Source organism: Anolis carolinensis, chromosome 2 (assembly GCF_035594765.1).
Source record: "Anolis carolinensis isolate JA03-04 chromosome 2, rAnoCar3.1.pri, whole genome shotgun sequence".
In the NCBI taxonomy this organism is placed as follows: domain Eukaryota; kingdom Metazoa; phylum Chordata; class Lepidosauria; order Squamata; family Dactyloidae; genus Anolis; species Anolis carolinensis.
In genome coordinates this window covers 311,509,771-311,522,429 of record NC_085842.1, presented here as the reverse complement: position 1 = coordinate 311,522,429, position 12,659 = coordinate 311,509,771, and the positions used below count along the sequence as shown (strand labels likewise).

The following is a 12,659-nucleotide window of genomic DNA, read 5'->3' as shown; positions in this document are numbered from 1 at the left end:
TTTTGCAAAAAGACGTACAAATTCAATTAAGTAATCTAAAGTTACCTAGTGTTTTAGTTCAGGGCCCAGCATCACGTAGTTTGATCTCTGAAACATGGGGAAAAGCATCCAAAAATGGTAAACAAGCTAACCTGAAATACAACTCTTGATTTCTCAAGCAGATACGTCCTCATGTTCGCACCGATGATCCGGTATCTTTTATCAAAGCCGATCTGAATGTATTTCCCAAACCGACTGCTGTTGTCATTGCGGGTTGTTTTTGCATTCCCGATTGCCTTTATGAAATGAAACAGGAGTATGAGAAACAGAAATCCTTTTTGCAAGGATGTGCATTAAGTACACTTTGTAAGTCAACAGTTGCCTATAAATAAATCAATGTTATATTAAATGTTATATTAAAAGACAAAAAGGAAACAGAAGAAGTCAGACATAATGGCAAAGTATGGTAAAGTGTGTAATGTTTGCAAAAGCACTATGTGTGTGTGTGTTGACTGGAAAAGGGAAATGAATGCAGCTGTTTGGCTGAACTTGCAAAAGAATCAGGGAATTTGTTTTGATACCTTTTCTATCCTGCTGCTGGGGAACCATTTTGAACAGGATCTGTTCAGGGAGAGTGCTTGCTGAGTAGCTGCCTGGAAAAGATGACTACCTATTCAGTGAGGCCTTGTCATTTATGAAGCCTGCTTATTTGCTACCGAAGCATATTTATGGACTGCTCGTGACTGCTGATTTTCTGTAAGCAATCAGAAGGACTGGTGTAAATACGATTGCTCTGTTCGTTTTGAACCAAATGAAAACTCACAACTTCCAGTGGTTTCAATTCATGGTGCGATTGCAGGTCAGGCCAACGCTACACTCGGCAGTAAATGACATGCGGCAAACCTTTGCGATGAGACACTTGCAATCTTCCATCCAAAGAGTGTGGGATTGTCACACACTTACTGGGCTGCCCAGGACAGCTGAGTGCCCTCTCCAGTTCCTCCATGGCACCCTTTTTTTTTCTTTAGCTTCTTCACCAAGGAGTCAACAGCTTTTTCTGTCCACTTTTGCTCTTCATCTCCTTGCTTCCAGCCCAGCAGTTGTTTCACAGCTGGGCTGGTGAAGGAGAACAAAGAACTGATAGGGGTGCTGGGGTCATATGAATCAGAGATGATGTTATGATTGCAGACGGAGTCCTAGATTTTTTTCCCCTCTGCTGCTCTGTTCTTTTTCTTTTTTTTCTTTTAAAAAATAGGGTGTGAATCTTAGTATGGAGAGAGTAAGTGCCTTCAAAAATCAGGTTCTTTCAAACATATCTTGGATATTGCTGGAAGTATACTGCACCTCAAGTGTCTTCAAATGTTGACAAATTCTACCTGTCCGTATGACGATTCTCTCTAGGTGGCTGCGCCAATTTCTGAAAAGAGTGGCTCCCCTTCCCTCGGCCAAACAGGGGAAGGACAAGGCTGCGAAATTGCCCGATTGGAGGAGGAGGAGGAGGAAGCAACGAGGCAGGCAAGCAAGCTAGCTAGCAAGCAAGCCTCCAGCTGGCCTCAGTCAATGGTTAAGCCGCTTTAAACATACTTTCCAAACAGCCCGGTATCTAACGACAGAAATGCCTAAACACCTCAGGAGGGTATTTACCAGAGCTCGTTTTGAGCAACTGGATACGATGGTCAAACACGGAAGGTTTAATCAAGTTCCATACAATGAACAATTGTATTTGTGGAGCATCAGAGGTGGAGGATATTGCACATGTACTGTTCAGCTATGAATTGTATAAGAAAGAGAGACGAATGCCTTGGACCATATATTATTCATAAAACACACTGGGACCCACATATTAAAACTTTATTTTTGTTGGCCGGCCAGAATCCTAAAATAACACACAAAACAGCCCTTTTCCTATGCAAAGCAACACAGCTGAGAATTGCATATTTGGAATCAATTGGGGTAAACTGTGGAGGTGATGCAGATATTTGACCTGAACGGGATCTTGTCAACAGCTTGTTTATTTTAACTTCGCTTGTACCACGGGTTGTATGTTGTATGTATGTCTGTGTTGAATGTTTTATTACGGCCGATGAGCTAATCAATAAAACGTGATTTGATTTGATTTGACCATTGCTCTGTTGATCCTTTGGAATCAGTAAAGATCCTGTTTTACTTTGTTCTGCAATTCTGAGTGGTACATCATTATCCTGCAGCGTGATTCTTAGTTCACTGGCACACGTAAGAGCTTCTATTTACCATCTACAATCTGCAACAAACCGAGCACCCTTTTAATATGATTATAGACACACTTTCACATGTGAAATGGGAACAGCATTCATCTATTGATTTTGGAAGATTCAAGAGTTAGTGCCAACTGAAAGAAAACATTTCTATATTCACTCCTTTTATTCTCGCTGTACTCCTAACTAAGAATATTTATTTTTATACACACAAATAGAAATGGTAGAATGTAGTTTTTAAGTGACAGTGAGAAGCTTGAGTTTTTGTGCAGTATTTTGGGTTCCAGGATACGTCCCTCTGGGGATCCTATGTGGAGGCTGCAGTATTTAGGCTATATATATATATATATATATATACACACACACACACCTGTATTTGACTGCACTTTTGTAAACAAAACCAAAAAGGCCAATAGGCCTCAAGAGACTTTCAGACAAAAATGAAACCTCTCATTACTTGGGGAAGAAAAATAAACATTAACAGCATGTCTTCAAGATAGTTTATTGATTTGTTCTCCCCAAAAACTGCTCAAATCTTTTATCAATTCTTTAATAGACTCAGCTTGGTGTCCACTGGGAAAATACTGGCACTCTGTCAGTAACTTCTTGATTTTTTATGATTTGGGATGGAATGACATTTTTTAAAAATGAAGTCAAACTAAACTTTATGAAGAGCTAGAAAAACAAGTGTGCACCGTTTTTATCTTGAATATAAGAAAGGTGTAGTTGAGTGTAAACCTTCAAAAAATATACTAAGCTAACCATAAGAGAAGCAGATCCAGTAGAAAATATTTGTTCTAATCTTTTGTGACACTTGCCTTCTTTCTAACTGAGTTGGAAAAGAATGTATTAGAGGTTGAGGATCCTTTATCCAAAATTACAAAATGCAAAATACAGTAGAGTCTCACTTATCCAACACTCGCTTATCCAACGTTCTGGATTATCCAACACATTTTTGTAGTCAATGTTTTCAATATATCATGATATTTTGGTGCTAATTTCATAAATACAGTAATTACTACATAGCATTACTGTGTATTGAACTACTTTTTCTGCCAAATTTGTTGTCTAACATGATGTTTTGGTGCTTCATTTGTAAAATCATAACCTAATTTGATGTTTAATAGGCTTTTCCTTAATGCCTCCTTATTATCCAACATATTTGCTTATCCAACATTCTGCCGGCCTGTTTATGTTGGATAAGTGAGACTCTACTGTATTCCAAAATACAAATTTGTTTACATGAGTGGATACAATAGTGAATCCTTTGTTTTTCTGGTTGTTTAATGTACCCACATTTTGTTTCATACAAAAAGGTATTGAAAATATTGTGTTATAAAATTATCTTCAGGCTATATGTTTGGGGTGATATGAACATGAATATTTAAACTTATGTCCCTTCTCCCAGACATCTCATTATGCAACTACATAAAAATGCAGGCATTCCAAAATCAAAAACACTTCTGGTCCCAAGCATTACAGATAAGGGATATCCAATCTGTACTTACAATGTGTACTCACAAGAGCTGTATTTGTGAAAACTAGAATGCATTCGTCTTATTAACATTTATATTCTATCCTTCTAAGGAGTCTGGGCTAACACAAAACGGGGCCTTTCCTTATCCAAATTCTACTCTCACAACAAAATTAGGCAGAAAAGTGCCTCCAAATGGGTCTTGACGGCTGACCCAGGATTTGAACTAAGGCCTCTGAAGTTTAACTTGCTCTGCTGTAATAAAAATCTGGGCTGCAAAACTGGGAGAGAGACAAGACTTTATGCCATCTGACAGCAGGAGAACTCAGACTGCACAGGCAAAGGAGGAGTCTGTTTGTGTTTACAAATTGGGCAAAAAGCCTGGAGCGTCTCCAAGAGAAAGAGATGCTAATTCTTTTTTTTTTCTTGCCTCTGCAAGGAACGGAGACCTTCTAAGCGAAGCCACAAATGGAACAGACACAGCACTACCCCAGTTCACCTCCATGCATAAAACATGGAAACTCCATTTCATTTCATTTCAGAGACAAACCAGCAATGGATAACACCTTGTCCAAAGGATGTCCATCCACCTTCTGAGCCCCCTGAACCAATCTATCCAACGTACCATAGTCAAGTAGCAGGCACCCATCAAGGGGACACATATTTAACATTTGGACTATAATCCTCTGCTGAATTTCCATGCTGGCAGAAGGACTCTAGTACATATAGACTAAAAAAGTTAACTTTAAAAGTTTTGTCTGAATTATCAGCATCCTCAAAATCTCAGATTTTAATAAATCATACCACATTCAAACAATCTACAGTTGCTCCTTCCAAATATCCAGATTCTGCATCATGGATTCAATCACTCACAGCTTGAAAATATCCCCCACTTCAATAAAATCTGAAAAGCAAACCTTGATTTTTCCATTTGACATAAGGGACATTGTTTTATTATGCCATCATATAATGGGACTGGACCATCTCATGGATTTTGGTACACAGGGAAGGGACTTAAGCACCCAAGCACTCAGCAGATATCTGAGGTCAACAGTACTGCTGCTATCATAACCTCCAATTTTACTTTAAACATAGCCCTGTAAAGTTAAAATGTGGAGCAAATAATCAATAGTCACATAGGATGGGCCAAGGAAACCCTTGAGTATTTTAGGGAAAGATTTATAGCTTCTCATAATTTAAGATGAATAGAAAAATCTATGGGGAAGAAAATGATAGTGATATGGAATTTATGAATGTTATCTCTCTTTCCTCTCCCTCACTGCAGTTTGTGAAATATGAACAAGCTTTTTAATAAACATTTAAATGCATCTACAACCTTGAAGGAGCAGTAATAAAACAGTTCACATGACACACACAAAGAAGAGTGAGACTGTAAAGTTTTCAAGCTGAGAGTCTATCAGGCAAACTCCAAGGATGCAATGCCTTTTGTATGATATGCTCCCAACAACCTATATTCAGAGGCCAGCTGCTTCTGGCTCAGAAGAAGCATGATGGCCACTAAGCCATTGATAACATTTCTTTCACCATCAGCACAAAACAGGCAAGGGGGTGCAATCAAGTGTTGCAATTGCATGCTCTCTCTGATTTCCGTGTCAGCTATATTCCTGAAACTCCTATTAACTGTGTGGCAAACGGGTGCAAGTGTGTTTAATCAAATCTGTGAATAAAATTTGCAAAAGTTTGTAAATATTGAGAGAAGGCTGTATTCTCTTAAGAGACTAATAATAATGATAGTGGTCTACACTTGTTCAGAAATAAGCTTCCAAAGTTTTCCAGAATGTTACAATCTTTTCTTCTTATATAGCAGTGATGTATTAAACTGATCGATGTGTTGTGCAATAAGATCTAAGACAAATATGTGCAAGCTTGGTATAATGCACATTTATTGCTAATGTCTTTGTGATAGAGCCTATAACGGAATCTAGAACTTGTTCATAGATTGCTCTAGAATTACAGAGTTGGAAGGTATCCCAATGGCTGTCTGGTCCATCTCTTGCCAGTGCAGGAATCCACTACTAAAGTACATAATAATGAGAGGTACCAACCTAACTTCTGTTATGCTATCTCCAGCAAGGGTGAGTCCATCACATTCCAAGATAGTTCATTCCACTCCTGAGCAACAAGGATACTCATCCTAACTTTAAGTCTGAATTGCTTTTCTTGTCATTTGAATCCACTCGTTTATGTCCTATCCTCTAAAGCAGCAAACAAACTCACATCTTCTATCAGATATTTAAATGTGGCTATCACATTACCTCTCAGTCTTCTCACTCTCCCACATTCTGTAAATGCCTTGGCATTTGGAATGACTTTTCTCAAATCGCTTGTCCTTGATCTTAATTGAACCATCTTAACTTTTGTCTTCACTCTGATCTCATCTTCTAAATGTATTCAATTTAACTGACTTAGTGTAGTCCCTGGTTGCTTCAGGACAAGCTGACAGCTTTGATCTATTAAACAAGGGGTGAACATAAAGATTTTTTAGAAAACCAACACAGTCCAACTCTGACCTCTTACAATCCACTTCAAAGAGGGGGGATATAAAGTATTCTATTATTTCAGTGATTACGGTACTTCATAATAGCACACTGGATAATCTTCCATACATACTACTGTATAAGTCGACCTCGTGTGTAAGTTGAGGGCAGGTTTCGGAACCAAAATAATGGATTTTAATGTGACACATGGATAAGTTGAGGGTCATTCCACAAGGACGAAAAAGGCCCATGGCCATCTCAGAGGACCAGCTGCCCTTGGTCACCAATGGTATGTTTCTACCCAAGCATTTAAAAGAAAACCAGGAAGGTATTGTAGTGGAGAAAGTAGAGGGAGTCAGTGCTTCTTTCAGGTTCTAGCCTTTTGCCACTGTATTCATTGAAGGGGGGGGGGCAGATTTTAGATAAGAGTTAAGGTACACTACTTACATTGAACTGTGGATGCGTTGACCCAGCTTTATGAGTTTTGACTATAATTTCTGGACTTATACATGCTTTCTAGACTTAAACAGTAATTACCATCATCACCAAAAAAATTCCACTGAAGAGCAATACTGCACTAATCAACCACAATTTGTTTATTTCAGTAGCAGTTAATAATAATAATAACAATAATAATAATAACAACTTTATTTTTGTATCCCACCTCCATCTCCCCAAAGGGACATAGGGCAGCTCACATGGAGACATGCCCAGACAACAACAGATTAAAATACAGATCAATAATCAAAACAATAATTGCATAAAAACATAATCAACATCAACAACAATTAAAACTTGAACAGTGATAATAACTGGACTTCCAGAGGGTAAAATGAGTAAACTCTAGATGGGGCTCATGAGATAAAATTTGCTTCCTAATACTATTTTCATCTTCCTTCTTGTTTCTCAATGTCATTTTTTCCATTTGCACATCATGCCAATGCCTAAGCTGCAGTGATGCATAAGGCTGGTGTGCCAATTTGCAACACTTTTGAATGCTCCGGCCAGGCTGATGACAATGGCTGCTTATAACGCCCTATAACCAGTTATGGAGATGAAACAGCTCTGTCTACTGGCCCATTCCAGGGTAGTGTTGGGATTGAAATTTAAAGCTTGGGACCAGACTGTATGAAAGACTGTATCTGCCTATATAACAATAATAATATTAATAATAATAATAATAATAATAATAATAATAATAATAATAATATTTCTTATAACCCGCCTCCATTTCCCCGAAGGGACTTGGGGTGGCTCACATGGGGACAAGCCCTAAAACATCAGTGTAATGTACAACTAAAACACAGTACAAATTACAAAATTAAACATAGCAAAAGAATTATTTAAAACATCTTAAAATGAAACACAACCATATCAATTACAGAGCAAAGTGGAACTATTCAAGTTGCATGGAAGGGGCCAGGCTGTGTAGCCGTGGACAAACCAGAATTACAAGACCAAAATGTGAGCCAATATGAATTTATTACAATAACTCACCACTACCACAACAACATCAACAAGAACAACAATAATGTTGTAAATAGTATCTTTAGTGCTTAAGTCAGAGGACTTAAAAAACAACAACCATGTTGTAAACAGTGCCTTTAGTGTTTAAGTCAAGGGACTTAAATGTACCCATCCAGATACGGATATGGTACATTTATAAAACATGAAGCAAACCTTGTTTCCACAATTCAGAAACATAACCAGTTCCATAACTTGGAACAACAAAAAACAAGCCCAGGATACCAGATCAGACAAGAAGCCAATTCAGAGAGCTCCCCATTGAATTGGCTGTTTCCCTGCCACCTGCAGCAGCTCGTTGGCGATGCAGAAGTGCTTGCACCCCCAAAAGCCAAGATCGTTGCCGGTGGCACCAGTCTCCAGGACTCTATGTTGCCCCCGGTAAATGTGCCTCCCCTTTCTGCAGGCCCAGGGGCCCCATAGCAAGAAGACAAGGCCTTCACGCTCCCTGTTCAGACAGGTGACCACGTCATTGGTGAACCTCTCGCAGCCTCTCCCTCCGTGAGAGCCAGGCACATCCTTCTGGATGGTCAGGACCTCATTCAATAAGAGCATGCCTTGTGTGGTCCATGCAGTAAATACTATCTTTAGGGCTTAAGTCAAGGGACTTAAACAACAATGTGATGTCTCATGGGCCTTGTAGTCCTGTTCCTAGTACTATTGTGGCAGACGAGGAGGAAAACATGGGATTTCCACCGGTTCAGCCAGAATCGGAGCCCCTGCACCTGGAGGATGTTTGCCCTCAAGAAGTCAGCCAAACAAGCCTTGGGCAGAATTCTCCCCCGTTTTCCCGAAAGGACAATTATAATAGAGATAGAGGAGCCAGGGAGGCTAATCGCCGGAGCCTCAGAATTGCAGCCAAACAACTAGCTGATTAGGTCTGCTTCCCTTGGGAAATTCTAAGGAGTCATGCATCTGGACAGAGTTGGGTTTCACTTCTTGTTCTCCAGGGAAAGTGTTCTTCTGGCGGGAAACGAGACCCTATTTAGGTGTTTTGCCGCAAGGGAAACCTTGCGGAGTCAACTCGTCAGCTTGAGGAGAGAGATCGTGTGTGGACTTCGTAACCCCAGTTCCTTGTTTCCCGGACCAAGTTCCAAGCCTGCCTTGTTTCACGTTTTGCCACGGACCTCGCCACGGACCTTGTTCTTGCTTCTTGTTTGCCTTGTATCAAGTCTTGTCTTGCCAAGAATCTAGTTTGTTTTCCAGCCTTGTTGTCAAGCTTCAATGGACTAAGAGACCTTGTCTTCTCCCCACACTATTGCTTGGTAAAGTGTGTGTTTCGGTTAATGGATTATAACTTTGGACTCTAATATCACATATTGGACATTATTTTCCTGGACTATATTTGACCTTCCCTGAAAGGTCTACTTCTGAACTATATTCTTCACTTGTTTTTATTGACTTTATATATTCCTTTAATAAAGATATTAGATAGAATCTGGCCTCTGCGCATGGTTATTGGTGCTCTGTAGCCTGGGTCTTGACAAACAACAATGTTGTAAACAGTGCCTTTAGTGTTTAAAATAAGGAACTTAAATATACCCATCCAGATAAGGACATGATACATGTTCTGTATCATCTATCTGGGCCTGTAACTATTGTCTTTGTATAGGACTTATACTTTTCCTGAAAAGGATAGTCCTTTGAGTCTTTCATGAGATAACAGAGTCTTTATTATTGCAAATAACACTTCAAGATTTCCTTAATAAACTGTTGGTCTTTTCTGTCTTGTCCCCAGGGGACAGGCAATTGGCTTTGGATAACTGTTCTTTCTCTATAAGAAGAAAACCCCCTTATAACCTCTCCCAGGCTGTCTATTATATGGGCCTAGCTATTGTGGGTCCCACTACCGATTCCAAATGCGTCTAGGTATCGAGTGGACCTACCAACCAAGGCTTGCAAATGTTTCAGCTGGGGTTCCGTGGATCTGTGGTGCTATTCCCTCTCCGAGGTTTCTTTGGAAACTTTAGGGCTGTATCCCTCAAGAGCTGTGAGGCTGAGAGGCTGTGAGCTCTTAGCCAGAATCTTTGGGACATTTCCCTGGAATTTCTGTTTCTGATTCCTCAGATGTTCTATATACCTGGATGTTCTTGAGATATGAAGCTTTTCTTCGGGACGAGCTGGTCTACATCCTATAGTTTAGCTTCCTTAAGTGAGACTGACTTAAAAATGGCTCCTTCCCTCCCTGAGCCCTGAACAAGGGGCGGAACCAAACTTAATAACGATGGACAAGCGGCCTGCCCTATGACTGCAAACATTAGCAGAAAGAAAATAAAGTTGGAGCTTCTGGTACAGCCGTACCAGCACAATACATGTATAAAACATGTAGCAAACCTTGTTTCCATAATTGGGAAACAACCAGTTCTGTGATGGCACACCAGGGTTAAAGAGAAAACTATACTATATGTCTGGCTATGCCCAGCAGCTATCGGTATACCCTCTGATGTACTTCTGTTCTTTAAATAAAGAACTCTTGAGACAGAATTAAAGTAGGTGGCTCTGGGTGTGAGTTCTGCTGGAACATATTGCCTGGATATCCTAAGTTTTTCTATATCTTTTGCTTGTGATATCCAAGCTCTCCAAGCAGCCTCTAAAGGTGGGGGTAACAACCCTTTATTTGTTGTGTTATCTTTCTGAAGATGTCTTTGGCTAAAATTAGTACAAGAGCTGCAATGCCCAAGGGGCCATAAACACTGTTTATAGATAAGATCTTTCTTTTGGACATATGGGTGTCAAATTTCGGGGCTCAAAAGGAAAGTTGGTCAGTTTTGACATTCCAAAGAATTCTTAGGCTGCTTTGAGTTTGCAGCTCTTTAAATAATAATTTTAAGTCGGTTTCAACCAAGTCTTCTGCTGGAAATGCACTTAATAGTTCCATACTATTAGACATGACTTTATGCAACTTTATATTTGCAAGTTTTAACATATCCTGCATGTCTTGGACAACTTGAATGGCTTCTTGGAAATTAGCAAATTATCAACATAGAAATTAAAATTAACTACTTCGTAAACCTCTTAACTAAACTGCTGTCTAAACTTTTCTAAATGTCTTCTTTAAGCAGTAATTAGCCACTGCTGGTGAGGGAGTGTTGCCAAATGCATGCTGCTGCTCAGTCGTTTAGTCGTCTCCGACTCTTCTTGACCTCATGGCCCAGTCCACGCCAGAGCTCCCTGTCGGCCGTCATCGCCCCCAGTTCCTTCAAGGTCAAGCCAGTCACTTCAAGGATACTGTCCATCCATCTTGCCCTTGGTTGGCCTCTCTTCCTTTTTCCTTCCATTTTCCCCAGCATCGTGATCTTTTCCAAGCTTTCCTGTCTCCTCATGATGTGGCCAAAATACTTCAGCTTTGCCTCTAATATCCTTCCCTCCAGTGAGCAGCCATTGGGCATTATTTCCTGGAGGATGGACGGGTTGGATCTTCTTGCGGTCCAAGGCACTCTCAGGATTTTCGTCCAGCACCAGAGTTCAAAAGCGTCTATCTTCCTTCGCTTAGCCTTCCTTATGGTCCAGCTCTTGCATCCATAGGTTACTGTGGGGAATACCATTGCAAATACGTGCACCCTCATGCAAAACTCTGTTACCGGACTCAGAGATTCAGGGTCATGAAACCAAAGAAACTTTACATAACGGCAATGGTCAGGTTTCACAAAAAACAGCATAAAACGTTTTTTGAATGTTCGCAGTGACTGCAACTTTGCATTCTCTAAATCTGAGAATGACACCCACAAGGCTATTGAGGAGATCAGGACCTTTTAAAAGAGCATCATTTAAAGAATCATCTTGCATCTTTGCACTAGAGCCAAAGGCTATTCTTACTTTGTCAAGTTTTGGGGGGGGGGGGTGAGTAACTTTGTGCAATCGTAGAAACCATTTCTCAATGGCTTAATTACACTGAGGGGCTGGCTCAGCGTAATTACAGACAAACAGGCCTTCCTTGAACTTGGATGATTTGGCACTTTAGATGGGTATCGTGAGCCATTCTTTTCTTGAGAGCCAAAAGTCTTTTTTTGGCTACCACTCTGTTGTTAGGTAGAATAGGCCTAACATCTTTAAAAGGAAGGGGAGCTATCCTGTTTCTTTGTTTAATCCAGAAACCTTGGCTCATCTCTGGAGAAACTTAAGTAGATTCAAAAATTGAAGAGTTGTCAGTAACAGAACTTAAAACAGCAAACACTGATGTGACTTATATAGCTTTGCATTTGTGTAGGGCGTGAATCGGAAAATTTGCTGTTGCCCACTAGATTGAATATGGCTGAACGGCACATGTTGTCAAGGCAAACTGGCCCTATGACAATCCACCCTAATGGAAGCTTCTGGGCAATGGGAGCTCTTGGAGGGCCCTTTTATTTGATCCAGGATTTGAAATAACTCAGGGCAGTCCGATCCTAGAAGGAGAGATATATCTGCCTCTAAGTCAGGGAACTAATTTTCCAGTCTCTTTTGGGAGAATGACTCTTGACTACAGACTTGGAAACTATCTGACTCTTGTTCCTTGGGATGGTGGAACACTCAAGCAATGCAGGCAACTTGAAGCTGGTCTTGCTGTTGCACAGGGAGATGGCGAAGTCTGATGTAACTCCTTCCCTGCAGCTGCTGTTGGCCGGTGCAGGTGAACATTACATATTATAAAGTTTTTATTTTGACGTTGAACATATCATAGAAACTTGGGGTAGCCAGGGACGCATCACTTTGGGAGTCAAGGGCAACATAAAGTCTCTTTTTAAGTTGAGGGAAAACCTCAGCCAAACAATTAGGGTGGCAAGTTCGTGGCTGGTTGGAGTTCTGACATAACTTAGTGCAGGCTACGACGGGCTTCTTTTCTTCTTTGCGAAGATTAGGAACAGATTTGGTTGCTGAGTATAACAAACCGAGGGAGAAAGGAGAGGACACAAACTGATTTATTTAGGGCAGGGCAGACCTTTCCCCAACCCTAGCAAATCCCAGTCCTGT

The 12,659-nt window shown here is 40.4% G+C and overlaps 1 protein-coding gene and 1 long non-coding RNA gene across 4 annotated transcripts in view; one reads left to right on the top strand and one right to left on the bottom strand.

Annotated features, from left to right (window-relative positions):
• The window catches only part of myo5b (myosin VB), a 355,668-nt gene that overhangs the window by 143,687 nt on the left and 199,322 nt on the right, over positions 1–12,659 (bottom strand). For all 3 annotated transcript variants that reach the window (XM_062972559.1, XM_062972560.1, XM_062972561.1), the window contains exon 6: positions 132–275. In XM_062972559.1, the coding sequence (XP_062828629.1) occupies positions 132–275 (144 nt within the window). The remainder of the gene's footprint in view (positions 1–131; positions 276–12,659) is intronic.
• LOC107982332 (uncharacterized) overlaps positions 1–12,659 on the top strand; it is a 190,252-nt gene that overhangs the window by 150,946 nt on the left and 26,647 nt on the right. The window lies entirely within an intron of this gene.